The sequence below is a fragment of the Pristiophorus japonicus genome, chromosome 10, assembly GCF_044704955.1.
Source record: "Pristiophorus japonicus isolate sPriJap1 chromosome 10, sPriJap1.hap1, whole genome shotgun sequence".
NCBI lineage: Eukaryota > Metazoa > Chordata > Chondrichthyes > Pristiophoridae > Pristiophorus > Pristiophorus japonicus.
Window position 1 is genome coordinate 126,522,789 of NC_091986.1, and position 26,223 is coordinate 126,549,011.

General features: G+C 44.6%; 2 protein-coding genes across 3 annotated transcripts in view; both read left to right on the forward strand.

The window, feature by feature from the left end:
• nars2 (asparaginyl-tRNA synthetase 2, mitochondrial) overlaps positions 1-18,355 on the forward strand; it is a 125,875-nt gene extending 107,520 nt beyond the window's left edge. For both annotated transcript variants that reach the window (XM_070892066.1, XM_070892067.1), the window contains 2 exons: positions 15,998-16,024; positions 17,955-18,355. In XM_070892066.1, coding sequence (XP_070748167.1) covers positions 15,998-16,024; positions 17,955-18,099 — 172 coding nt within the window. In that variant the 3' untranslated portion in view covers positions 18,100-18,355. The remainder of the gene's footprint in view (positions 1-15,997; positions 16,025-17,954) is intronic.
• Positions 18,356-25,721: 7,366 nt separating this feature from the next.
• The window catches only part of gab2 (GRB2-associated binding protein 2), a 516,690-nt gene continuing 516,188 nt past the window's right edge, over positions 25,722-26,223 (forward strand). Inside the window, exon 1 of the mRNA XM_070892068.1 lies at positions 25,722-25,957. Coding sequence (XP_070748169.1) covers positions 25,886-25,957 — 72 coding nt within the window. The 5' untranslated portion in view covers positions 25,722-25,885. The remainder of the gene's footprint in view (positions 25,958-26,223) is intronic.

Here is a 26,223-nt window from a genome sequence, read left to right on the forward strand (position 1 = left end):
ATGAGCTATGATCTTTTCAGTAATGCAGTTTAAATAGAATCCTCTCCATACATTTCTCTGTAGAGCAATGAAACCATCTGAGCTCATCAAATTAGAATGCTGAAAGGTTCTCTTTATTTTATTTACATGAGAAAATTCTGGCATGCGAGACAGAAATTCCTGATTGCCTTCAATATCCTAGAATTCTGTCTCCTCATCGGCAGTCCCTTGAAATCAAGGAATCCACTGTAAAAGTGAGTTCTCAGGTGGCTGTACAGTCCAATGCGGGAATTACAGTCTCTAACAGGTGGGGCTGACAGTGGTGAAGGAAAGGGTGGGTGGGGAGCCTGGTTTGCTGCATGCTCCTTCCTCTGTCTGCGCTTGATTTCTGCATGCTCTCGGCAACAATGCTCAAGGTGCTCAACGCCCTCCCGGATGCGCTTCCTCCACTTTGGGCGGTCTTGGGCCAGGGATTCCCAGGTGCTGGTGGGGATGTTGCACTTTAGCAAAGGAGGCTTTGAGGGTGTCCTTGAAACGCTTCCTCTGCCCACCCGGGGCTTGCTTGTCGTGTAGGAGTTCTGAGTAGAGCACATGCTTAGGGAGTCTCGTGTCGGGCATACGGACGATGTGGCCCGCCCAACGGAGCTGGTTGAGTGTGGTCAGAACTTTGATGCTGGGGATGTTGGCCTAGGCGAGAACACTGACATTGGTGCATCTATTCTCCCAGTGGATTTGCAGGATCTTGCGAAGGCATCGCTGGTGGTACTTCTCCAGCGCTTTGAGATGTCTGCTGTATATAGTCCATGTCTCTGAGCCATATCGGACGGCGGGTGTCACTACTGCCCTGTAGACCATAAGCTTGGTGCCAGATTTGAGGTCCTGGTCTTCAAACACTCTTCCTCAGGCGACCGAAGGCTGCGCTGGCACACTGGAGGCAGTGTTGGACCTCGTCATCGTTGTCTACTGTTGCTGATAGTAGGCTCCCGAGGTACGGAAAATGGTCCACGTTGTCTCTAAGGCCGCGCCGTGGATTTTGATGATCGGGGGGGGAAGTGCTGTGTGGCAGTGTAAGGCCCATGCTTTCGTACGTCTCGGTGAAGGTGTTGATGATGGCTTGGAGTTTGGCCTCAGTGTGCGCAGACACAAGCGTTGTCCGTGTACTGTAGTTCGATCACAGAGGATGGGATGACCTTGGATCTAGCCTGGAGGCGGCGAAGGTTGAACAGGCTCCCATTGATTCTATAGTTTAGTTCCACTCCAGCGGGGAGCTTGTTGAGAGTGAGATGGAGCATTGCAGAAAGGAAGATCGAGAAGAGCATTGGTGCAATGACGCAGCCCTGCTTGACCCCGGTCCAAACTTGGATTGGGTCTGTGGTGGATCCGTTGGTCAGGATCACGGCTTGCATGTCATCGTGGAGCAGGTGGAGGATGATAAAGTTTTGGGGGCAGCCAAAACGGAGGAGGACGCTCCATCGTTCCTCACGGTTGACAATGTCAAAGGCCTTTGTGAGGTCAAAAAAGGCCATGTACAAGGGTTGGTGCTGTTCCTTGCATTTCTCTTGTAGTTGTCGCGCTGTGAAGATCATGTCCGTTGTACCCCTTAGTGGATGGAATCCGCATTGTGACTCTGGGAGGAGCTCTTCAACCACACGAGAAAACAATTGAGGATTCTTGCGATGACGTTCCCAGTGGCCGACAGCAGGGAGATTCCTCTAGTAGCTACAGTCGGATTTGTCCCCTTTTTTGAAGATGGTCACAATTACGACACATCTCAGATCTCCTGGTATGCTCTCTTCCTTCCAGATAAGAAAGATGAGGTCATGCATTCAAGCCAGTCGTGCTTCTCCGCCATACTTTAGTGCCTCGGCGGGGATTCCATATGGTCCTGATGCCTTATTGTTCTTGAGTTGTCGGATGGCCTCTTACACCTCGTGCAGGACTGGTGTCTTGCTGAGATGGTGGTGGACAGCATGCTGTGGGATGGAGACGAGGGCACTCGTATCGAAGGCAGAGTCTCAGTTAAGGAGATCTTCGAAGTGCTCCTTCCAGTGGGCCCTGACTGCCTTGGTGTCCTTAATGAGTGCTTCTCCTTTCTTGGCCAGCGGTGGGGTGCGGCCTTGGGTGCTTGGGCTGTAGGTGGTCTTGACTGCGCTGAAGAATCCTTGCACGTTGTGGTTGTCGGCCAACTGCTGGATTTTCTGTGCTTTCTCCACCCGCCATCTATTCTTTAGGTTGCGCATTTTTTTGTTGAACCTTGGCCTTCAGCCGCCAGTAGAGCTGTTTTACTGCTCCCGAATTGGGTTGCTGCTTTAAGTTCAGCAATTCCTTGTGCTTGCGGCTAAGTAGCTCCTGGATCTCCTGGTCATTGTCGTCAAACCAATCTTGGTGCTTCATGGTTGAGTGACCGAGCGTCTCTTCTCAGGCGCTGGTTATGGTGGCCTTGAAGGCAGACCAAGCGCTGTAGGCACTCTGCGTCTCAGGGTCATCGAGGGTCGCCAGGTTGGCAGTGAGGCGCTGGTTGTATAGGGCTTTCTTAACAGGGTCTTTGAGTGCCCCAGCGTTGTTTTTCCTGGGGCATTGTTTCTGTTGCCGTTGCTGCTTTGGGGCTATATTGAAATGACTGAGCGGATAAGGCAGTGGTCCATCCAGCAGTCGTCTGCTCCTGTCATGGCGCGGTGATGCTTGTGGTCCCTTGCTCAGACGATGGCGTAGTCAAGCAAATGCCAGTGCTTGGAGCGAGGGTGTTGCCATGATGCCTTGTACTTGTCCCTCTGACGGAACAAGGTCTATTGAAAAAGTAACAGGAATAAAATAAATCCACACCAAATAGTCCTTTAATTATGATAGCGAAAGTAGTGATTCTGCTGGTGCAAGGTGATAAGACAATATGATCTCTGAGGCATAGGCTGGAATTTTTCAGGGCATCAGCAGGCGGGTCGGGTGGAAAAGTGTATTTTTTTTGACAGCCGATCGGGACCCCACTGTCAACCCGCTGCCATGCTCCTTTCCCAATGTCGGGACTGTCAGCACAAAGCAGACCCGACGGGCAGCGGCTGCAACCCAATTAATCTTATTAATGCCTTGTTGACAGATCATTAACTTACCTGTTCGGGTACTATGGCTGTCAACCTGAGGCAGGAGTTGTGGCCATTGCTCCAGCTGATTACTTGACAGCTTGAAATGTACAGTAAAAGCTCCCACTTGAAAGATCTCCACTTTCTGTTTCTCAGTCCATTTCCAGCACAGATTCTGCAGGCATTCCACTTTCCACTCTCCATTTACTCATACCACATTGGATTACCTTTCTCACCATTGACAGATCGCTTCTGTCATCTTGATTTCACCTGCCATCTCTTGCATCAACATGGGTGTCTTTATACTCTCTCACCTTGGTCCTCAGAATCCCACCACGATCAGCACCAACAGCAACACCAAACTTCTCTGCAAACACCTGATGCTGCACAGGACAGAGGGCATCAGCAGCCAACCACATTACTGCCCAGGAGGCCAAGGATGGCCTCATGGCCAGATTTACTTCACTTGACGCTATACACATGATGGGCCAGGTTGGCACCACCCCACACCAACATCATAAAGCATCCCTACAATGTCCAAGCCATTCCTTTCACACTCACCACCATTGTGGGAGGTACAGTTGTGTCTCACCATTCACTGCAACTCACTAAGCCACTTCCAAAGGGCCACACAAATCTGTCCAAGAACGGAAAGTGTGATTGCAATGTTTGACAGCACATTAACATAAACTTTACATGAACATTGAATAAAACACCCAAGTAGCTACCCTTATGTGTTTTTAGTTGGTATGATTGTACTTGGATGAGGATACATGTGAGGGGACACTAGTGAGGGGATGTGATACTGTAGGTAGGGAGGGATGGGTGGAGGTGCAAGGTAAGTTGATGTGAGTAAGGATGTGCAGCGGTAGGGTAGCAAAGGCAGAGTGATGGGGATGTGATGAAGGATGGCTTTGCATAACATTTCGGGAACTAATTAGATCATTGAAAGGTTTGCGCCAATGCACCCAGGTCCTCCTGACCACATCACTGACCTCCTCTGAAATGTGCAATCAGGCATTGTTGATCACCTGGGGAGGTCTCTTCCGCCCATGGGAAGAGAAGAGGACCTCCCTGCGTGCTGTGACTCCTTCCATAAGCATATGGAGGGAATCATAGGAGAGCCTGGATGCAACCATGCACCTTTGTGCAGTGTTTGCAGCACCTCAATGCTATAAGAACACTGACAACACAAATGGCAAAATAAAGTTGGCCATGGGGCCTTGAAGGAAACTAGCTGATAACGTGTCGTGAATGACGTCACCAGACCCGCTTCCTCTAATTGGACCAGGAAAGGTGCTGGGCAGGCTTAACGAGCCTATCAAGGGAAAATCATTTTTGACAGTGGGATAGAACCAGCAGCGAAATGGGGACCCGCCACCGACGTCACACACCCCGGACCCGCCAAGGTGAGCAAAATCCCGGCCATGGGGTCCACTAGGCCTGCCATGGGTCAGTTGTGGGAAAAATTCCCAGAAATTCATCCAGAACATTATCAATCTCATGCACCTGACTAGTCTGTTTGTGCAGCACTGCCAATGGCCTAGGAAGACTACCTGAGTACTTTGCTAGGGAAGCTTAGTTAAAAAATGAAATGACTTCATTTTAGATGAAGGGAAAAGAATTAGAAACAGCCAACACAGATTACATAAAAGAAGTATGTGATATACATGGGGCCTGAAATTCAGTACCGCTGGAAAGCTGGTGCTCCCCCACCTTTTTGTGGCCATTAGCGCCAAAATTATTGAGTGGCTGGGCCACCCCATATTCAGCTCCAAAAGTGAACAAATGGGTTCCAGCGCTAATGAACCCTTCCAAAGTGGATTTTTCAGCAGTGTGGCTGTCTTAATTTGAGTGTTATCACCACTGAGAAATTCGGCATACAGGTAAGGGTTTCTAATGAGCTAGCTGCTCAAAGGCCAGGGTTTGCAGCAAGGCCCTAAGTTTGGAAGGATGGCTGGTGTAAGGGGTGCAAGGAGAGCCAACATGTTCACTGATACGGAGCTGGAGACACTGATGGACGGTGTGGAGGACAGAAGAAAAATACTGTTTCCTGACGTGGGGAAACCTGGCAGACAGTCAGTACATAAATGCATGGAGGGAGATTGCAGGGGAGGTGTTGGGCACCTCCATATATGTGAGGACGTGCCTTCCCAGTACGGTGCTGGCCAGTCTGCACCCGGCCCTTCCAGGGTGGCAATGGGTTGACACCTCCTAGCTCTGTGGAGACTTGGGATCCTCCTCCTCCTGCACACCACCACCACCTCCTCCTCCTTAGGCGGTACTGCTGCCTCGACCTCCAGCGGCTGTCCCCTCATGATGGCCAGGTTGTGCAGCATGCAGCAGACCACGACAATTATGAAGACCTGTTGAGGAGAGTACTGCAAGGTGCCACCAGAGCAGTACAGGCTCCGGAACCTCTGCATAAGGATACCTATGCACTGCTCGATGATGCACCTGGTGGCACAATGAGCGTCATTGTATGCAAGCTCTGGCGCTGTTCTGGGGTTCCGCAGAGGAGTGAGCAGCCAAGTGGACAGGATATATCCCTTGTCCCCAAGCAGCCAATTGCAATCCTGATTCGGGCCGGTGAAGACGGTGAACACTGGTCTGGTGCTGAATGAACGCATCATGGTTGCTGCTTCCCTTGCCCGCTGCCTGTCTGCACGGTGCTGATGGCAACGCCTTCTCCTTCGTGCCGTCCTGCTTCTGACCAGGTGTACCAGGTGTAGCCCTCCCAACGCACCTCCCATCCTCAGGGTAAACCCTAGCAAGCAGGTCTCTGCAGCCCACAGGACTCCACTAAAGAGTCAGACCTGAAAGTTGAACAAAAGTATGTGCAAACCTCTGAGCAGCACTCAGCGGGTTTAATGGAGCCAAAACAATTAATAAGACTATATGAAAAGCTAAATATTGCGGACCATGGAAAATGAACTAAAAACACGAATAATGAATAAAACAAATGAAAAGCTAAATACTGCGGACTATGGAAAATGAAATAAAAACGCAAAATTAATAAAACTATTATCAAAAGATAAATACTGCGGATGCTGGAAAATAAAATAAAAACACTAAAGTAATACAACTATTTATCTACCAAAGGGCCCCAACGGTGTCGTGTTCGAGCACCATATCGAAAACCTCGCCGAGGCACTGCCGGGAAAAGTCCTACCTTTTCCTCAGTGAATTTCGCTGTCTGGCAGCTTTTTAGCAGCCTGCACGCTGCAGAGTTTACTGCTGGAAACTTAGCTTTACAACGACTTCAACGCGCCATTTCCAGCGGAAGTGAACACCACTCAAGTCCTCCCCTAGCTGAATATGGCTCGGGGAGGGAAAAATACCCGACCGCGGCGGCCAATTGATTTTTTTCGATCGACCGCACAAATTCTGCAGTCGTCGTCCCTTCGGGGACGGTGAATTTCGGGCCCATAGTCTTTCAAAAAGCCTTTGGCAAGCTACTACACAGCAGACTACCCAAGAAGATTAAGGGGTGTGGAATTAAGGGAAAGGTAGTAAATTGGATTAAAAACTGATTAAAAGCTTGGAAACACCATCTTCTCGGGGCAACTAGGAATAGTCAATAAATGTTGCCTTGCATGTATCGCCTACATCCTGACAATATTTTGAGGAAAAGGAGAATTTCTTGAGTGTTTGGAAGTGGTATTCTGGGACACTTCTGTTCACTCTACATAAATGGTTTGGATGTTGAGCTAGGGGACTTTTGTTAAAATTTGAAGACTTGATTAAAATAGGCGTAGTAAATAATTCTGAGGGCCAAAAGAAGCAGTAAGGGGATGTTAATAAGATGGTGGAATGAAAAGCAGCAAATGGAATTTAGTGTTCATAAATGTGAGATGGTACATAGAAACATAGAAACATAGAAAATAGGTGCAGGAGTAGGCCCTTCTAGCCTGCACCGCCATTCAATGAGTTCATGGCTGAACATGCAACTTCAGTACCCCATTCCTGCTTTCTCACTATACCCCTTGATTCCCCTAGTAGTAAGGACTTCATCTAACTCCTTTTTGAATATATTTAGTGAATTGGCCTCAACAACTTTCTGTGGTAGAGAATTCCACAGGTTCACCACTCTCTGGGTGAAGAAATTCCTTCTCATCTCGGTCCTAAATGGCTTCCCCCTTATCCTTAGACTGTGTCCCCTGGTTCTGGACTTCCCCAACATTGGGAACATTCTTCCTGCATCTAACCTGTCTAAACCTGTCAGAATTTTAAACGTTTCTATGAGGTCCCCTCTCATTCTTCTGAACTCCAGTGAATACAAGCCCAGTTGATCCAGTCTTTCTTGATAGGTCAGTCCCGCCATCCCGGGAATCAGTCTGGTGAACCTTCGCTGCACTCCCTCAATAGCAAGAATGTCCTTCCTCAGGTTAGGAGACCAAATCTGTACACAATACTCCAGGTGTGGCCTCACCAAGGCCCTGTACAATTGTAGCAACACCTCCCTGCCCTTGTACTCAAATCCCCTCGCTATGAAGGCCAACATGCCATTTGCTTTCTTAACCGCCTGCTGTACCTGCATGCCAACCTTCAATGACTGATGTACCATGACACCCAGGTCTCTTTGCACCTCCCCTTTTCCTAATCTGTCACCATTCAGATAATAGTCTGTCTCTCTGTTTTTACCACCAAAGTGGATAACCTCACATTTATCCACATTATACTTCATCTGCCATGCATTTGCCCACTCACCTAACCTATCCAAGTCGCTCTGCAGCCTCATAGAATCCTCCTTGCAGCTCACACTGCCACCCAACTTACTGTCATCCGCAAATTTGGAGATACTACATTTAATCCCCTCGTCTAAATCATTAATGTACAGTGTAAACAGCTGGGGCCCCAGCACAGAACCTTGCGGTACCCCACTAGTCACTGCCTGCCATTCTGAAAAGTACCCATTTACTCCTACTCTTTGCTTCCTGTCTGACAACCAGTTCTCAATCCATGTCAGCACACTACCCCCAATCCCACGTGCTTTAACTTTGCACATTAATCTCTTGTGTGGGACCTTGTCGAAAGCCTTCTGAAAGTCCAAATATACCACATCAACTGGTTCTCCCTTGTCCACTCTACTGGAAACATCCTCAAAAAATTCCAGAAGATTTGTCAAGCATGATTTCCCTTTCACAAATCCATGCTGACTTGGACCTATCATATTACCTCTTTCCAAATGCACTGCTATGACATCCTTAATAATTGATTCCATCATTTTACCCACTATGGATGTCAGGCTGACCGGTCTGTAATTCCCTGTTTTCTCTCTCCCTCCTTTTTTAAAAAGTGGGGTTACATTGGCTACCCTCCACTCCATAGGAACTGATCCAGAGTCAATGGAATGTTGGAAAATGACTGTCAATGCATCCACTATTTCCAAGGCCACCTCCTTAAGTACTCTGGGATGCAGTCCATCAGGCCCTGGGGATTTATCGGCCTTCAATCCCATCAATTTCCCCAACACAATTTCCCGACTAATAAGGATTTCCCTCAGTTCCTCCTCCTTACTAGACCCTCCGACCCCTTTTATATCCGGAAGGTTGTTTGTGTCCTCCTCAGTGAATACCGAACCAAAGTACTTGTTCAATTGGTCCGCCAGTTCTTTGTTCCCCGTTATGACTTCCCCTGATTCTGACTGCAGGGGACCTACGTTTGTCTTTACTAACCTTTTTCTCTTTACATATCTATAGAAACTTTTGCAATCCGTCTTAATGTTCCCTGCAAGCTTCTTCTCGTACTCCATTTTCCCTGCCCTAATCAAACCCTTTGTCCTCCTCTGCTGAGTTCTAAATTTCTCCCAGTCCCCGGGTTCGCTGCTATTTCTGGCCAATTTGTATGCCACTTCCTTGGCTTTAATGCTATCCCTGATTTCCCTTGATAGCCACGGTTGAGCCACCTTCCCTTTTTTATTTTTACGACAGACAGGAATGTACAATTGTTGTAGTTCATCCATGCGGTCTCTAAATGTCTGCCGTTGCCCATCCACAGTCAACCCCTTCAGTATCATTCGCCAATCTATCCTAGCCAATTCACGCCTCATACCTTCAAAGTTACCCTTCTTTAAGTTCTGGACCATGGTCTCTGAATTAACTGTTTCATTCTCCATCCTAATGCAGAATTCCACCATATTATGGTCACTCTTCCCCAAGGGGCCTCCCACAACGAGATTGCTAATTAATCCTCTCTCATTACGCAACACCCAGTCTAAGATGGCCTCCCCCCTAGTTGGTTCCTCGACATATTGGTCTAAAATGTCTAAAGGTCTAAAAAAACCATCCCTTATGCACTCCAGGAAATCCTCCTCTACCGTATTGCTTCCAGTTTGGTTAACCCAATCTATGTGCATATTAAAGTCACCCATTATAACTGCTGCACCTTTATTGCACGCACCCCTAATTTCATGTTTGATGCCCTCCCCAACATCACTACTACTGTTTGGAGGTCTGTACACAACTCCCACTAACGTTTTTTGCCCTTTGGTATTCTGCAGCTCTACCCATATAGATTCCACATCATCCAAGCTAATGTCCTTCCGAACTATTGCCTTAATTTGCTCCTTAACCAGCAATGTTACCCCACCTCCTTTTCCTTTTATTCTATCTTTCCTGAATGTTGAGTACCCCTGGATGTTGAGTTCCCAGCCCTGATCATCCTGGAACCACGTCTCCGTAATCCCAATCACATCATATTTGTTAACATCTATTTGCACAGTTAACTCATCCACCTTATTGCAGATACTCCTTGCATTAAGACACAAAGCCTTCAGGCTTGTTCTTTTAACACCCTTTGTCCTTTTAGAATTTTGCTGTACAGTGGCCCTTTTTGTTCTTTGCCTTGGGTTTCTCTGCCCTCCACTTTTCCTCATCTCCTTTCTGTCTTTTGCTTTTGCCTCTTTTTTGTTTCCCTCTGTCTCCCTGCATTGGTTCCCATCCCCATTTTGGTTTTAAAAAAAAAACAGTAATTATACTTTGGAGGAAAGCTGGAGGAGGTGAAATAGCAAAGGGTTTTGCATGGGGGGGTGGGTGGGGAAGGGGACTAGTCGGGTTCATAAGACGTTAAAAGCAGTACTTCAAATGGATAAAGCCAATTTTGAAAAACGAATGAAAAGTTGGGTTTTATGGTGCGAGGTATAGAATATAAGAGCCCAAGTTTCGGCTGGAGATGCTCCTATTTTTTTGGAGCAACTAGTTTAGTTTGGAGTATCTTAGAAATCGCAATTCTCGGCATTTAGTTTGCTCCAGTTCTAGTGAGTTAGTTTAGTTTCATTTTAGTTCATTTTTTTTTCAAATGGAGACGGGACGCGCTGGGAGGGCCAGGAGCTACTGCACACGCGCGCAGCTGTCGGCACTCTCTTCGACGCAGGGCTGTAGCTCCACCCCCAGCTGCTTGGACTGCGCCATGTCGACTGCTAAACAGGCCTACTGAACACGGAGAATTGCGAGGTAAGTTTTAGGCGCGTTTTTAATTCTACAAAATAGGCGGGCCTCTCGGAGGTGTGCCGTTCTGTGGGACAGTCGAAACTGCCTGTTTTGAAAGTTTAGGCAGCGAAAAGTTACTCCAAACTAACTTAGAACGGAGTAAGTGTCGACTTTTCTACACTCAGAAAAATCTTGCATACACTTTAGAAATGAGGCGCAGATAGCCAGAGATGGGAGGAGGGGGTGAGGGAAGTTAGGGGATTTTCCAAAGCATTAAACACTTCACATTTAGCAATAAAGAGCCATCATCAATAATAAATGATAAATAAATCAATAAATCAACCAATAAATCAGTAAATAAAAAATTATTACTGCCGCACCTATCCGTTTGGGAGCACCGGGAGCCCTCCAACAGCACGCTCGGCCCTGTCTGCCGAGGAGGTGGTCGGATGGGGCCCGCCGAAGAGCTGGGCGGGCGGGCCCTGCCGCTGAGGAGATGTTTGGCCCCTGCCACCGGGGAGGAGTTCGGGCGGGCCCCGCCGCTGAGGTGGTCAGTTGGGACCTGCCGAAGAGCTGGTCGGGCTGCCCCATCGCGGAGGAGGTGTTCGGGCGGGCCTCAAGGTAAGGGCAGTGGCGACGAGGCGAGGCCCGAGATCGGGCAGCGGCGAGGCGAGGGACGGTGAGGCAGGCAGGCCACTTGGCCCGAGAAAGGGACGGCGAACATCGCAACGTCCCTTCGGCCAGGGATAGGGTCACCCGGAGACGGGACGCGCTGGGAGGGCCAGGAGCTACTGCACACGCGCGCAGCTGTCGGCACTCTCTTCGACGCAGGGCTGTAGCTCCACCCCCAGCTGCTTGGACTGCGCCATGTCGACTGCTAAACAGGCCTACTGAACACGGAGAATTGCGAGGTAAGTTTTAGGCGCGTTTTTAATTCTACAAAATAGGCGGGCCTCTCGGAGGTGTGCCGTTCTGTGGGACAGTCGAAACTTGGGCCCTAAATGTCAAGATGTATCAGTGAATTTATATACAACTGAAGTATTGCGCTTCACATTATAGCAATGATGTTGAGGAAATACCCCAGATTTACTCAAATGCTGCCTGGTATGAAGTTCAAATATAAAGATGGACAGAAAATTGAGGCTGAATTTGTTCGAATAGGGGCGATGATAGCGTTATTTGATAGAGGGCTGGATCAGAGTCGATAAAAACAGACTGTTTCCAGTGGTTGAGGGATCTGTAATTGGGGACACCGATATAATATAAAATGTAACTGATTTAGGCCAGAGAGCAGGAGAGACTTTTTATTTTTACAAAGGGTTGTGAGACTGTGGGGTTCACTGGCGGAGGTGGCAATTAATGCAAAGAATAAGTTGGAAGGATGATTGAAGTCTGAGCCAAAGCCTGTTGTATCATTACAAGCATAGGTTGCCTGTCCCACATATTTAAATGACCCAATCCCTAGCATTCGGACTGGGGTCTCTGAGTGGTCAAAGTAGAGGGCAAAGGTCCCAACCCGCCGCAATTCCACCCCTTTGAGAGGGCCCACAATAATCTCTCTCTATAGGCTTTGATGAACTTGATCTGTTTATTAGAAAAAATGTATTCAATATAAATTAAAAGTAAAAGCTGTATTGATTTAGAGTGCTGTTTAAATGATCTGAAATTAAATGAATACTGTTGCAAATTTTAGTACTTTTAATTACCGTGAGTGTTTCTCAGGTCAAATACATCCATATTTAAGTTATCTTTACTGCTGGGATTGCAGATGTCTCAGGATCCCAGGATCCAGCTAAGCTCCAGAAAAGTTGTTGGGCCTTTTTGAAGCAGTGAACTTAATCTCCAGTAGAGCTCCTCTGATACTCATGGGGATGCTCCCTGTTGCATGTCATGGACAATTTAGAAGGGAGAGATTTTTTTTTTTAAAAAGAGATTTTTTTTAAATGGTCAGATTCTTTCTCAATAAACTGACTTCTGCTCGACTTTACTTCCATTAAATTATGCTCATACTGCTATATCTCCCTAAAAATGTCTAATCGGAAACAGTCCATTAATTTAGAACATTGCAAGCTTCAAGCTTCCCTGATGTCTGGATAAATACATCTAGTGCAGTACTGAGCCATACAGAGGAGGAAGATCACAGATTTAATCTCCAGTCGATGGTTGACTCTCAACTGAATTGGTTGTTAGTCTGTTGCAATTTGATACAGCACCAATAGGCTAGGGAAGAGACAAATCAGCGAGAATTCCCCTGTCTTAAGTGTTTTTGTTTGGTCATGGGTTCAGACATGGTTATGACATTAACTTGTTAAAATTCAGCATGAACCGTGTTCACTTGGATGATACACCAGTCAGTATGATCCTTGGAGGACCGTAGAAGATGGAAAAATAAAAACACTACAACATCTAAACAAGTAATTGTTCTCATTTTAACACACAAGTTTGGATTTTCTAATCCAGTTTGCTTTGTAGTAATGGGTTACCGCCACTCCGCCAGCATTAAAATGATGCCAATTGAAAAATCCAGGGTATGAAGTTTAGTTCATATTCTAGGTGCTTCTCCATGTCAGCTCGTGTATTTGAATACTTTTTCGTTAACCTAAAGTCCAGTTTCTCCATAATTACATGATGTATATTCCATGATTCTATTATCAGATTTTTGATATTGCTTCAGAGGGCAATTAGTGATTTGGCAACCATTGTCAAATTATTTTCAAAAATTGAGATCTTTAGACATAAGTTTATCCTGTATGGATTAACACTATATTAAAATTTCTGTTCTATTTTGGCGCATCAGAAATTCAGTATTGGTAATAATTCCACGAATTCTCTTGCAACTACATGTGCTCTGGTGTAGTCTGTAAGGAGATGCAGGGTGTTATTGCCTGCTTTTATTTTTCCATACTGAGTTTTACGTTGAGATGTAGCTGGCCAAGATAACTGCAAGTGAAAATTTTTTGACAAGTGTAATAACTTCCTACAGTTCACTCTTTTAAGGTAATTTTATTTTCAAACATCTACATAAACCTGCATTAAGGAAATTGTAACTGTGCGTGGAATTATTTTCACTCCAGTACTGATCTTATTTATATGTCTCCTTCTTTCGAACATAATCCGTGGCTTAAAAAAAACTCTTCCGCAGATTCCACATGATCTTTTAATTCAAGCTGAAGTAAGGTGTACATGCTCCAATGACAGCTAGAAGGGGAAACTGATGGACTGCATTTACCAATTAGAATCGATTTTCCCCGTAGCTGGTCTTTTTGCAGACTGATTAGAAGCAGTGCTACATAGTGCATGCCAACCTTTGCCATAATCAGTCACATTGGTCTTTAACCAGATCCACATTTTTAATATTTACTTTTTTTAATATTTCCAATATTAAATTGTGCATAGAGCAGATAAAAGGGGAAAAAAGTTGCTAACATTTCCACTCAAGGCAGATTATATTTCAAATAGAAGGACCAGTATATAGTGTGTTCCTTTTATTAAAATTAAATAGTGGCATTGCTAATAATAGGCTGCAGTAGCTTCAATTGAGATGACACTCAGATTTAGCTGGTGTGATTTACATTGATATTTAGACTTTAGTCAGATAAATTGGGAGGGAGGGGGTGGGGGCGGGAAGCGGGGGTGGATTGGTTACTCAGAAGGGAAAGGAAAATCTGGTTATAGATTGGCACAGTCTGATATGGAAGAGGTAACTTAACTCTTGCTGTCAGCACGGGGCACCTAAAATGGAGAAGAAGAAAAAATCTTAGTTACATCTTCAAGTTTTTGTGAAAGACTAGAAAAGCTTTCTGCAATCTATTAAAGTTAAAGGGCAAAAGATTTACCCCTATATAATGGGCCCAAGTTTCTCCAAGAGTTGCTTTGTTTTTTTTTGGAGCAACTTGGTTTTTCTGAAGTGTCTTAAAAGTCGCAATTTTGCATATTAAATTTGCTCGTGTAAGTGAGTTAGTTAGGATTTTTTTAGTTTAGTTTTGTTTTGTTCAAACGCCTGTTTTGGCCATTTAAGCCAGTTTGGCCAGCTGATAGTTGCTCCAAACTAACTTAGGCCAGCATATGTGGCCACTTGTGTCCGCACAGAAAAACCTTACGGAAAGTTAAGCAATCAGCGCAGGTAGACAGAGGTGGTGGGGGGGGGGTGTGAAGGGAAGGGAAGCACAGACGACCTTTAAAGCACTAAACACCTTGACGACAACAACTGATACAAATCTTGTACTGTAACTTTTGCATAATTTACACATTCCACTATATAAAACTTCATAAAATATCATTTTATATATAATTTTTAATATCATTTATATCAGAAGTTGAATTTTGATGGTGCTGACTGCCTTTCTTACTGCTCTTATCAGCAGACAGTCTAGGGACGACTTTTCTAATTTGAGCAGCTTGTTGTTTTTCTAAATTATTTAAAGAAACTCTCCTCCTCACCCCGCCCCCCCACCCCCCCAGATCAAAAGTCTCCCCGCACCAACCTGTTTCTTGTAGCCCTCAGAGTGATGAGTCTTGAACTCGATTTATAAAGTCCAAAAGGGATATTGTCTTTAGGCATTAATGCTTTGAAATTTCTTGACATAGATGTGATCAGTGACGCAAACCAGTAGCTTCATCCCCCAGTATCGTGTCTCAAAGTATTCCGCCACAAACTTGCTGTATGACTCCTGGTGCTGATCTGGTGGCCTGGACTTGAGTCGCCCCCCCTCACCCCGGGCTCCTCCAGCTCCAGCTCCTGCTCCTGCACCCCCGGGCTCCTCCAGCTCCTGCTCCTGCTCCCCCGGGCTCCTCCAGCTACTGCTCCTGCTCCCCCAGGCTCCTCCAGCTCCTGCCCCTACTCCCCCAGGCTCCTCCAGCTCCAGCTCCTGCTCCTGCTCCCCCAGGCTCCTCCAGCTCCTGCCCCTACTCCCCCGGGCTCCTCCAGCTCCAGCTCCTGCTCCTGCTCCCCCGGGCTCCTCCAGCTCCAGCTCCAGCTCCTGCTCCTGCTCCCCCGGGCTCCTCCAGCTCCAGCTCCTGCTCCCCCGGGCTCCTCCAGCTCCTGCTCCTGCTCCTGCTCCCCCGGGCTCCCCGGCAACCTTCCCTCGGCACACACTCCGCCAACTGAATGGGAGGGGCAGCAGAGGATGCAGGCAATGGGGGTGCGAGAGGCTACAACAATGAACTGGAGTCTAAGTGAGCATGGGAAGGCAGCGGCCGGCCTGTGCGGCAGGCCACTCGGCCACGGATAGGGGCAATGAGCATCAGGACGCGCTGGGAGGGCGAGGAGCCACTGCGTATGCGCACACCTGCCGCCACTGTTTTCGGCGCAGGGTTGTAGCTCCGCCCCCCCACAGATTGCCACGCCATGCCAGACCCTAGGACGGTCCATGGAGCGGGGAGAATCAGCAGCTACATTTTCGGCACCATTTTTGGAGTAGAAAGTCGGCGCACCACGGATAAATGCGCTGGAAAAAGAGGTTGGGAAAACTTGGGACCATAGTAACTAATCTAACTGATATTATTCTGTTGCAGGCATGGCCATAAAGACACATACCAATGGTAAGGAATTACAGTTTTAAATTGAATACTCAAAATTATAATTTGCAGTTCTCAGGATCTGATCCTTGAGTACTGTTATCATCCCTATGCTTTTCTTTATTTCAGGCTTTCTGTTATGACTGTCTGAAATCCTGAAATTGACTTCACTCCACTCCTGAGGTCTCAATCGTCAATAAGCCTCATCTTCATCCCTCTACCATCCTCCAATCCACTGCCTTCACCCACCTGCCTAAGGAAAAAAAACTGTTCCTCAGCTCCTTCACTAATTTGGTCTCAAACTCCAAACCCCCTCATCTGTCCCATCACAGCACCTCTGTGAACCTATTAAATTGCTCCCTTGCCTCTGCCTTTGATATTCTCATTACCATAAAATTACTTACCATTTCCCATCCTATTTTTTGTCATTTCCACCCACCTCCAATCCTCCCATCCCAACACAGGCCCCATCTCTGCTTCTTAAGTCAGAGGGCTGAAATTTCAAGTGCACCTGGTGCATAACTGGTCCAGTTATTCATTGCTAGATTTGGCTCGGCCATGTGAAGCATCACCATGCCTTGCTCTTGTCCGTGAAATCTTCCTCCTATATCATGGAGCGCAAAGCTAACCTTTCAGTCAAAGGCACTTTTTCTCCATGACAAAAAAACCTCCTCAGACCCCTTTTACTCCACTCTCATCTCCAATGCCAAATGTGACAAGTTCATGAATTTCTTCATCTCCAAGATTGAGACTATCTGACCAGCTACCTCGACACTACCTCTTCTTCTCCCCCCAGTTTTGCATCTACTTTAGTTTTGAACCTCCATCACTTTGAAGTTTCTCTACTGTCTCCCTCCCTACACTCTCCAAGCTTATCTCTTCCATGAGAGCGACCTCTTACTCCCTCAATCCCCTTCCCACTGAAGTCTTCAACATTGAACTACCCTTTCTGGCCCCCATGGTAGCTGACATTGTTAATGGATCCTGTGCTCAAACACTCTTCGTCTTGCTTTCATTTTCAGTCCTGGCAAGACTCCACACCCTTGCCACTGAGCCCTTCTCCTCCTTAGCCATTTGTTCAGGCTGATCACATAAACCTTGGTGTCCTGTCCAACCTACAAATAATCTTCAACCCGCACATGTTATCCATCATTAAGATTACTTAATTCCACTATCGTGTCATTGAGTGGCTCAATATCTGTTTCTTTATTTTCTTTATTTCATCTATTTTACTCCACCCTCTCTAAAGCACTGTGAGATGGTTTTCTGTAATGGAGGCACAATAGACATGCAGGTGGTTGTTGTGTAGCTCGGCGATAAGTGCTTAACCCACTCCCATTAATTTGATATCTCCATGGGCTATGATAGTAATTTGTATGGCCAATGGGCTAATGTACTATGTTGGGAATCATTTTCATAGTGGTCTTGCTCTATATTAAATCCTTGTTTGTCGTAGTTTAATTTCACTAGTATCTACAGTTGCTAGCACATTATTATAAAAGGAATAGATTAGACCAGATAAAAATAAATTGACACTTAAATAATCTGTGATGAGCATAAATCCTTAGCCCACATCATGTTGCATTGATGCAAGAACAGCCCATAAATATGTAACCTTGATTCACTTTCTTCAATTTGTATTTTCACGGCCCAACTAAATAAATAAATTGTCTTATGTATGGTGTACATCAATAGATTCCTGTACAATATACTTTTATTTGAATACTAAGACAACATTATACAATGTCTGCCACAAAATGTACTTCACAAATAAATGCGTACGTGTAATTTAATTTAAAAATCTTTGATCCAGCCATAACCTCACCACGCAGATTTCTTGACACATTGGATATGTCCCTATTGCATTCAACTCTGACCTGTAATTCATACACTGCAGTTAAATCACAGAATATACAAACTGGTTCTGCTTTTTAAATTAACTCATCTCTTGTAGGTATGAGGAACTTCGTCACTTTGGATCAGTGCCACATGGAGGATTTGGATTGGGATTCGAGCGATATTTGCAGTGTATCTTGGGTATTGAGAACATTAAAGATGTTATTCCATTTCCCAGGTTTTCTCACTCTTGCTTTTTATAGTAACCTTCAAGGAATAAATCATGTTTTATGCTAAACAATTTTTTTATTTCAAGAAATATTGAACCTTGCCAACTTGTCTAATTGACAGTATTTTCTTAAACTGTACAGTATTTTAATTAGTTCTTAAATGTTGGCATACAAAATGGATAGTTCTGTTGGGATTTGTTTTCAGAAACGAGAAATCTGAGGAATCATTGTAATCTGAAACCATGTCAAAATAAAAAGCATTTAAATGAAGTGAAACTGAAAATTCAAACATTTTGTGGCAGTAGTTATTGTACTCATTTCTGATAAATGCTGGAAAAGCATTCCCACGATACATTCTTTTTTATATTATGAAAGACTGTGCCTGAGCACCTTCACCATGGTTTTGTAGATTTCTTCAGATTTGGTAATCTTTATTCTCAATTAGTAAATATCCTCAAGTAGCAAGAGAAATTAACTTGTACTTCTCTCATCTTTTCCTTTCAGCAAGGCCATGGTCAGATTAGAGATGTTCATAGAAACATAGAAAATAGGTGCAGGAATAGGCCATTCGGCCCTTCGAGCCTGCACCACCATTCAATAAGACCATGGCTGATCATTCACCTCAGTACCCTTTCCTGCTTTCTCTCCATACCCCTTGATCCCTTTAGCCGTAAGGGCCATATCTAACTCCCTCTTGAATATATCCAATGAACTGGCATCAACAACTCTCTGTGGTAGGGAATTCCACAGGTTAACAACTCTCTGAGTAAATAAGTTTCTCCTCATCTCAGTCCTAAATGGCCTACCCCTTATCCTTAGACTATGTCCCCTGATTCTGGACTTCCCCAACATCGGGAACATTCTTCCTGCATCTAACCTGTCTAGTCCCGTCAGAATTTTATATGTTTCTATGAGATCCCCTGTCATCCTTCTAAACTCCAGGGAAACCGGCCCAGTCAATCCAGTCTCTCCTCATATGTCAGTCCTGCCATCCTGGGAATCAGTCTGGTGAACCTTCGTTGCTCCCTCAATAGCAAGAACGTCCTTCCTCAGATTAGGAAGTCCAAATACACCACATCCACTGGTTCTCCCTAGTCCTCTCTACCAGTTACATCCTCAAAAGATTCTCGAAGATTTGTCAAGCAGGATTTCCCTTTCATAAATCCATGCTGACTTGGACAAATCCTGTCACTGCTTTCCAAATGTGCTGCTATTTCATCTTTAATAATTGATTCCAACATTTTCCCCACTACTGATGTCAGGCTAACCAGTCTATAATTACCCGTTTCTCTCTCCCTCCTTTCTTAAAAAGTGGTGTTACATTAGCTACCCGCCAGTCCATAGGAACCAATCCAGAGTCGATAGACTGTTGGAAAATGATCACCAACGCATCCACTATTTCTAGGGCTTACTTCCTTAAGTACTTTGGGATGCAGACTCTTAGGCCCCGGGGATTTATCGGCCTTCAATCTCATCAATTTCCCTAACACAATTTCCCGCCTAATAAGGATTTCCTTCAGTTCCTCCTCACTTGACCCTCGGTCCCCTACTATTTCCGGAAGGTTATTCATGTCTTTCTTCGTGAACCAAAATATTTGTTTAACTGGTCCGCCATTTCTTTGTTCCCCATTATAAATTCACCTGAATCTGACTGCAAGGGACCTACGTTTGTTTTCACTAATCTTTTTCTCTACACATGTCCATAGAAGCTTTTGCAGTCAGTTTTTATGTTCCCAGCTAGCTTCCCCTCATACTCTTATTTTCCCCCTCCTAATTAAACCCTTTGTCCTCCTCTGCTGTATTACAAAATTCTCCCAGTCCTCAGGTTTGCTGCTTTTTCTGGCCAATTTATATGCCTCTTCCTTGGATTTAACACTATCCTTAATTTCACTTGTCCCACAGTTGAGCCATCTTCCCCATTTTATTTTTACTCCAGACAGGGATATACAATTGTTGAAGTTCATCCATGTGATCTTTAAATGTCTGCCATTGCCTATCCACCGTCAACCCTTTAAGTATCACTTGCCAGTCTATTCTAGCCAATTCACGTCTCATACCATCGAAGTTGCCTTTCCTTAAGTTCAGGACCCTAGTCTCTGAATTAACTGTGTCACTCTCCATCTTAATAAAGAATTTGACCATATTATGGTCACTCTTCCCCAAGGGGCCTCGCACAACAAGATTGTTAATTAGTCCTTTCTCATTACACATCATCCAGTCTAGGATAGCCAGCTTTCTAGTTGGTTCCTCGACATATTGGTCTAGAAAACCATCCTTAATGCACTCCAGGAAATCTTCCTCCACTGCATTGCTACCAGTTTGGTTAGCCCAATCAATATGTAGATTAAAGTCGCCCTGATAACTGCTGTACCTTTATTGCACGCATCCCTAATTTCTTGTTTGATGCTGTCCCCAATCTCACTACTACTATTTGATGGTCTGTACACAACTCCCACTAGCGTTCTCTGCCCTTTGGTATTCCGTAGCTCCAGCCATACCAATTCCACATCATCCAAGCTAATGTCCTTCCTTACTAACTTCCATTAATTTCCTCTTAAACCAGCAACGCCACCCCACCTCCTTTTCCTTTCTGTCTGTCCTTCCTGAATGTTGAATACCTTTGGATGTTGAGCTCCCAGCCTTGGTCATCCTGGAGCCATGTCTCCGTGATGCCAATTACATCATATCCGTTAACTGCTATCTGCGCGGTTAATTCGTCCACCTTATTACGAATACTCCTCGCATTGAGGCACAGAGCCTTCAGGCTTGTCTTTTTAACACACTTTGCCCCTTTAGAATTTTGCTGTAATGTGGCCTTTTTTGCTTTTTGCCTTGTTTCTCTGCCCTCCACTTTTACTTTTCTTTCTATTTTTTGCTTCTGTCCCCATTCTACTTCCCTCTGTCTCCCTGCATAGGTTCTCATTTTGTATAGTGTAAGTGTGGGCCTCATTGTAGTAGCATAAATTGTAATTGCATCAAATTATGCTTAAATGAACTGTATGAACATCTGTTCAGATATTTTGAGTTGGTTATACTACTTATCACTTATTTTTTTTGTTTCATGTTTTGTTAGTACAGGTTTACTTACACCATGATCCTTGTATACAAATTGGATTTATTCTGTGTAAAATAAGGGTATAGATTGCACATAAAGCAGATTACAACAGTATTTCATTCCGAGCTTGAATAGTGGAAACATTATTTCTGATGAGTTTTTGGTGTAAGGCTTAAAATTGTGGCAGCAACCGCTCTAGTGTACCAAGATGCTTCAGAGACATAAATGGACGTCTGGCAGAGTAATATGAGAATTGGGGGAAGTGAAGCAAAACATTGTCAAAAATGTAGGATTAGCAGATGCTTTTGAAGGAGGGAGGAGAAGGAACAAGGTGTAAAGATTTAACGAGAGCATTACAGAGTGCGAGACCAAAATAACTGACGACTGTACCACCAAAGGTGAAATAAAGAACGGAGGAATACAAAGGAGGCTGGAGTCAACAGAGCAGACGGTGAGCACTGAAGGAGGTTAAAGAGGCGGGGGAGAATTGAGTGAGGCCATGAAGGATTTTTAAACGGGGCAATTTTTGAATTCAGTACATTGGGGTTGGAAAGCTAATAGAAGTGACCGAGAATAGGGATCATATGGAGCAGGACTTCGAGCAGAACAGGATGAAGTTGTAGATGAGTTGGAATTCATGTAGGACAGAACATAGGAATCTGGCGAGGATAATGTTAGAGAAATGGAACCTGAAGTTCAGCCGGAGTAAACAGCCGAGGAAGGAGATGGATAGAACGCAACATGACGCAGACCAGTATAATGTATTTTAACTTCAAGTATTGTTTCAACTTTAAGTAATGATCAACAGTACTATTAAAATGGCTTTTCTTGTTAACCGAGATAGATAGTTTAAATCTACTGAAATCAGAATTTGATGTCAGAAACTGTTCCAAGGTTACATTTCCTGGTGTACTGTTGGGTCACTTAGTACAGTACAACTGAGAGGTTTATTAACTAAGCCTTCTCTTGACCTAATCTTACCTATCAATCAATATAAGCTGGATTTGTTTATCCAAAACTATTTGCATATATAGTTAACTGAAATGACTTGTGTATTATGCAAACTATATGACCATAAGGTGGCATTGTTTGTTCTCAGCACTAACCAAAATCCAACTGTAGCTCTCGGGAGTAATTTGAATGAGATAATTGTGGCAAATTATTGTCTCACAGGCTTGATGTATTTTATATTCTGTTTGATTCTGTGCATCTTAAAGATGACCAAATGCATATTAAATAACACACATGTAGCTCCCCTGATGGTTTATTTGGCTGTGCAACATATAACTGGCCCATACAGAGTGGAAGATTCCAGATTACTTACCTGGTTTGTGCAAAGTTAATTGATCTCAGACAGGGTAGCAGCGGGCACATCTCTCTTGGTCTTAACCTTTTATAGGTTGAGGAGGAGACAAGTCAGCCAGAGTCCCTGCTCCTGGCCACTATCAAGTGACCCCTCTTGTAAAGTGCACATGTGACCATTTAGGTGAGGATGGGGCTCAGCTGTGATCCATCTTATAGCCAACACACAAAGAATGGGGACTTGCGAACGGCACCAGAGTAACTGGTAGCTGTAAAATCATACCATAGAAGGGCATGATATCTTCAGGAACGGGAGGGGGAAGGTGAACAATATTGTCAATAAAAGATTGTTTGATATTTGAGCACTTGTACAATACATATGGACACAAGAATCCTCAAGTCACATTTCATGTACCAGCAACTGAAATATTTTTATTCAATTGAGACACAGTTTCAGTTAATATAGTTCAATTAACCGAGGTTAGATGAGACTAAACACAAAAGACTGGATTTTCTCCCATGATTAGTTCACCACCGGGACTACCTGCTCGAGTGGATCCCATCTATTTTCCAAAGGAAACATTTATTAAATATTCAGAGCGGGCTTCCTCCAAACTCACCATTCTTCATGTGCATGACTATATTCCACCCCAACATTGGCATCTGTGCCTTCAGCTACCTACATCCTCCCTAAACCTCTCTGCCTTTCCATCTGAATTTCCCTTTCTCTAAGTCCCACCCCTCCTAATCTCTCTTCCTTTGGCTTGATGTCCATTTTTATTTTCCTTATGCCTGTGTGAAGCTGCTTGGGATGGTTTCTACATTAAATATGCTATATGAAAACTTCTACTGGGCATCTCTTTTGGGGAGAGGGGGAGGAATATGTGTTGCAGCTTACGGACTGTGCCAGCATTTTTTGTCGTCAACATTTTTTCATCAATACACCGTCTCAGGTCAGTGGTTTTTCATGGCATCAAGTAACCCCCCCACCACCAACCCCAGATTTACCTTGACTTTTTAGTTACGGTGTTCTTTTTTGAAAATGTGGCGAAGGAAAACCCTGCTTTTGGCACTGAGGAAAGGAGGTCCACTAAGTGCAGGCTCAGTGGAAGGAGGTGATCTTCGCAGGGAATGCCACATCCAGAAAATTCTGCACAGTTACTCAAATATTGCAAGTTGTTCACTAACCTCACCAGGTTAACCAAGGTAAGACGAGGCAGTCAATGCTTGCACCAATGCAATGTTAGAAATATGTTTCAATGTTAAAAGTAGCATGTTGCTTTCCAAAAGGGAGCCTTGGTAGCTGTGGAGAAGAGCTACATGTCAGTAGATGTATTTGCCAAGGGGGCCATGATGTCAGGACTGATGGCTGGTTTCTTTGAATAAATTTTTTTAAATAATTGGAATTTAAAATCTATATTGGTACCATATAGATTCAATCACTTGTGTATAAACCTTTATCATTGTCCAATTTGTTTCCTTTTTATGTATTTTACTCCAATAACCACCTGTACAAATTTGCTTCTTAGCTATTTTTAAGCAGTTGTAACTATATTATTGGCATTTGCTATAATCTATCCTTATTCTTAGTTGCATTTCTTATAGTGGCAGAAATATTATAACATGGAAGTTCTCATTTAAAACATTGATCTATTTACTGATTCTACCTAGTGTTCTCTCATGGGAACCAGGACAGTCAAAATGAGTATAGAATTACATTAAATGTATAGCACAGAAACAGGCCATTCAGTCCAACTGATCTGCGCCAGTGTTTATGCTCCACATGAGCCTCCTCCCAGCCCACTTCATCTAAATTTCCATTGAAAAGGAGCAAGCAAAACCTAGATTTAAAGATGAGAGCTGATCTTGGAGGTATGTCAGATAGGGGAATGGAAAATGTCAGTCCAGAATGTTTAATTAGTGAGAATAGGACAAGGGGGAAACAGATTCAAGCTAGTAATGTAAACTTAGGACTAAAGTCAAGAACTTCTTCACATAAAGAATGAGAATGAGGGAGATGACAACCCTGAAATGTTATGAATATTTCGATGCTGAAATGGGAGTTTGGGATTTCAGATTACATTTTGAAATGTCTGAAAATTTGTGAAAAGGGGCAGATTTGATGTTCCAAAATTAACTATAGACAGCGGCCTGGAGTTTCCGCTCGATTGCGCTGGTTTATTCGGCGCAATACCCCCGATATCGGAGTAACCGGCAGAAAAGATTGCGGAACTTTTAAGTGAAAATTGCGTCCAGCGCAACTCGCGTTTCCGTGAACTTTTGCGCTAGTTTAATAGCCACCACTCTTAATGTGTGCTCTAGCTCATATATGATGATTGGCCACTAGGGTACCAGAGAGTCGCTGGTGCCTATCGGCAACCTCCCATAAGAGTCACTGTTCTTAGAGTAGAAACCTGCGGCAATTGCAATTGTGGGTGTGGGTGTATGGTGGGGGGTGGGGTGGGGGGGGGCGGAGGAAGGAGGAGTTTTTTTAATCTTCCTGTTAGAAAACTTTCATCCTTTCCAGCTGGGTATCTGCGTTGAAGCTAGATCTGGCTACAGTAACCGTTTTTAAAATATTCTGCAGAAACAGACGGTCTTATTATATAATATCAGATCATGGAACAAGTCTGCCACAGCTGTGTTTACAATCCGAGTCCTGCATCCCAACACTCAACTTCTGCTGACAACACCCCTTTAAAGGTTACCCTTACACCAGGGAGGGAAGTGTAGTATTCACAATATCATTCTGTGATGCTGACTAAATTGCAAATTGCCAGGCTACACAAACAATGAACCTTTTGGGCATTGTATTCAACCACGAATGGTTACTCAGTTAAACGTTATTGGTAACTAGATCCTAGTTTTAGTGTGACGATCTCGTTGTCCGCATAATTGAAATGCTAGTGGGGTTAATAAATTAAATCACCTCATGCAGTAGCAAAGTGCCGGTTGAATCGGATCCTCGATGGTCTGTTGTGTGGCGGTCTGTCCCTATCCGCCAGTCTATGTGGGATCCTCCCACCTGCACCACTCCCACTCCCACCGCCCCTTCGCTTCTCGCCATCTGTGCTGCATCCAGGCCCAGCCTGGGGTTTGGCTTTCCAAAAACAAGCAGGACAATCCTATTCCAAGTTTTATTTGAAACACAGTCCATTTTACTGAAATGTATATAATGGAAATCTTTTATTTCGCCGTCATAAAAGGGTGCGCTCGCCTTTAAGAGCGGGTGTAGGCGGGGCGTCGCTGCTATTCGAAACAACAGCTCTGGTCGCTACTTCCTACATGAGCCCAGGCAGCTGGTGCAGCAACTTCAGGGCTCGCAGTAACTGGTTGTGGTTGTGATTTCATGGAATATCTACCGGCTCCTTTTGCAGGACACCCCGAAACTTAAAAGGAGGAAATTGCCAACGTATCACTGAATGTAACTGCACTGTCCTTGTAACATAAACACTGGGCAGGATGAGCGGAGGAGAGGTCGTTTGCTGCGGCTGGTTAAGAAAATCTCCACCAGAAAAGAAGTTGAGACGCTATGTAAGTAAGAACGGTTTATGAAATGTGTTTCTAAACAGTGGCGGTTTCAGAACATTAACACATCAGTGCCAGGTGTCCTCGCCCTTTAATGTATACCGCCTGCCATCCGATCAAGCAAGAGCAAGTGTCATAGCCCAGCATTGGTATCCAGGGACTAACTGCATGCAGTTAGTAACAGAAAGACCAACTAATATTTGTTTTAGTTCATGAACAAAACATTATTGGGGGCGCACTGTCGCGATTCTTAGCATATCGGTTAGGCTGTA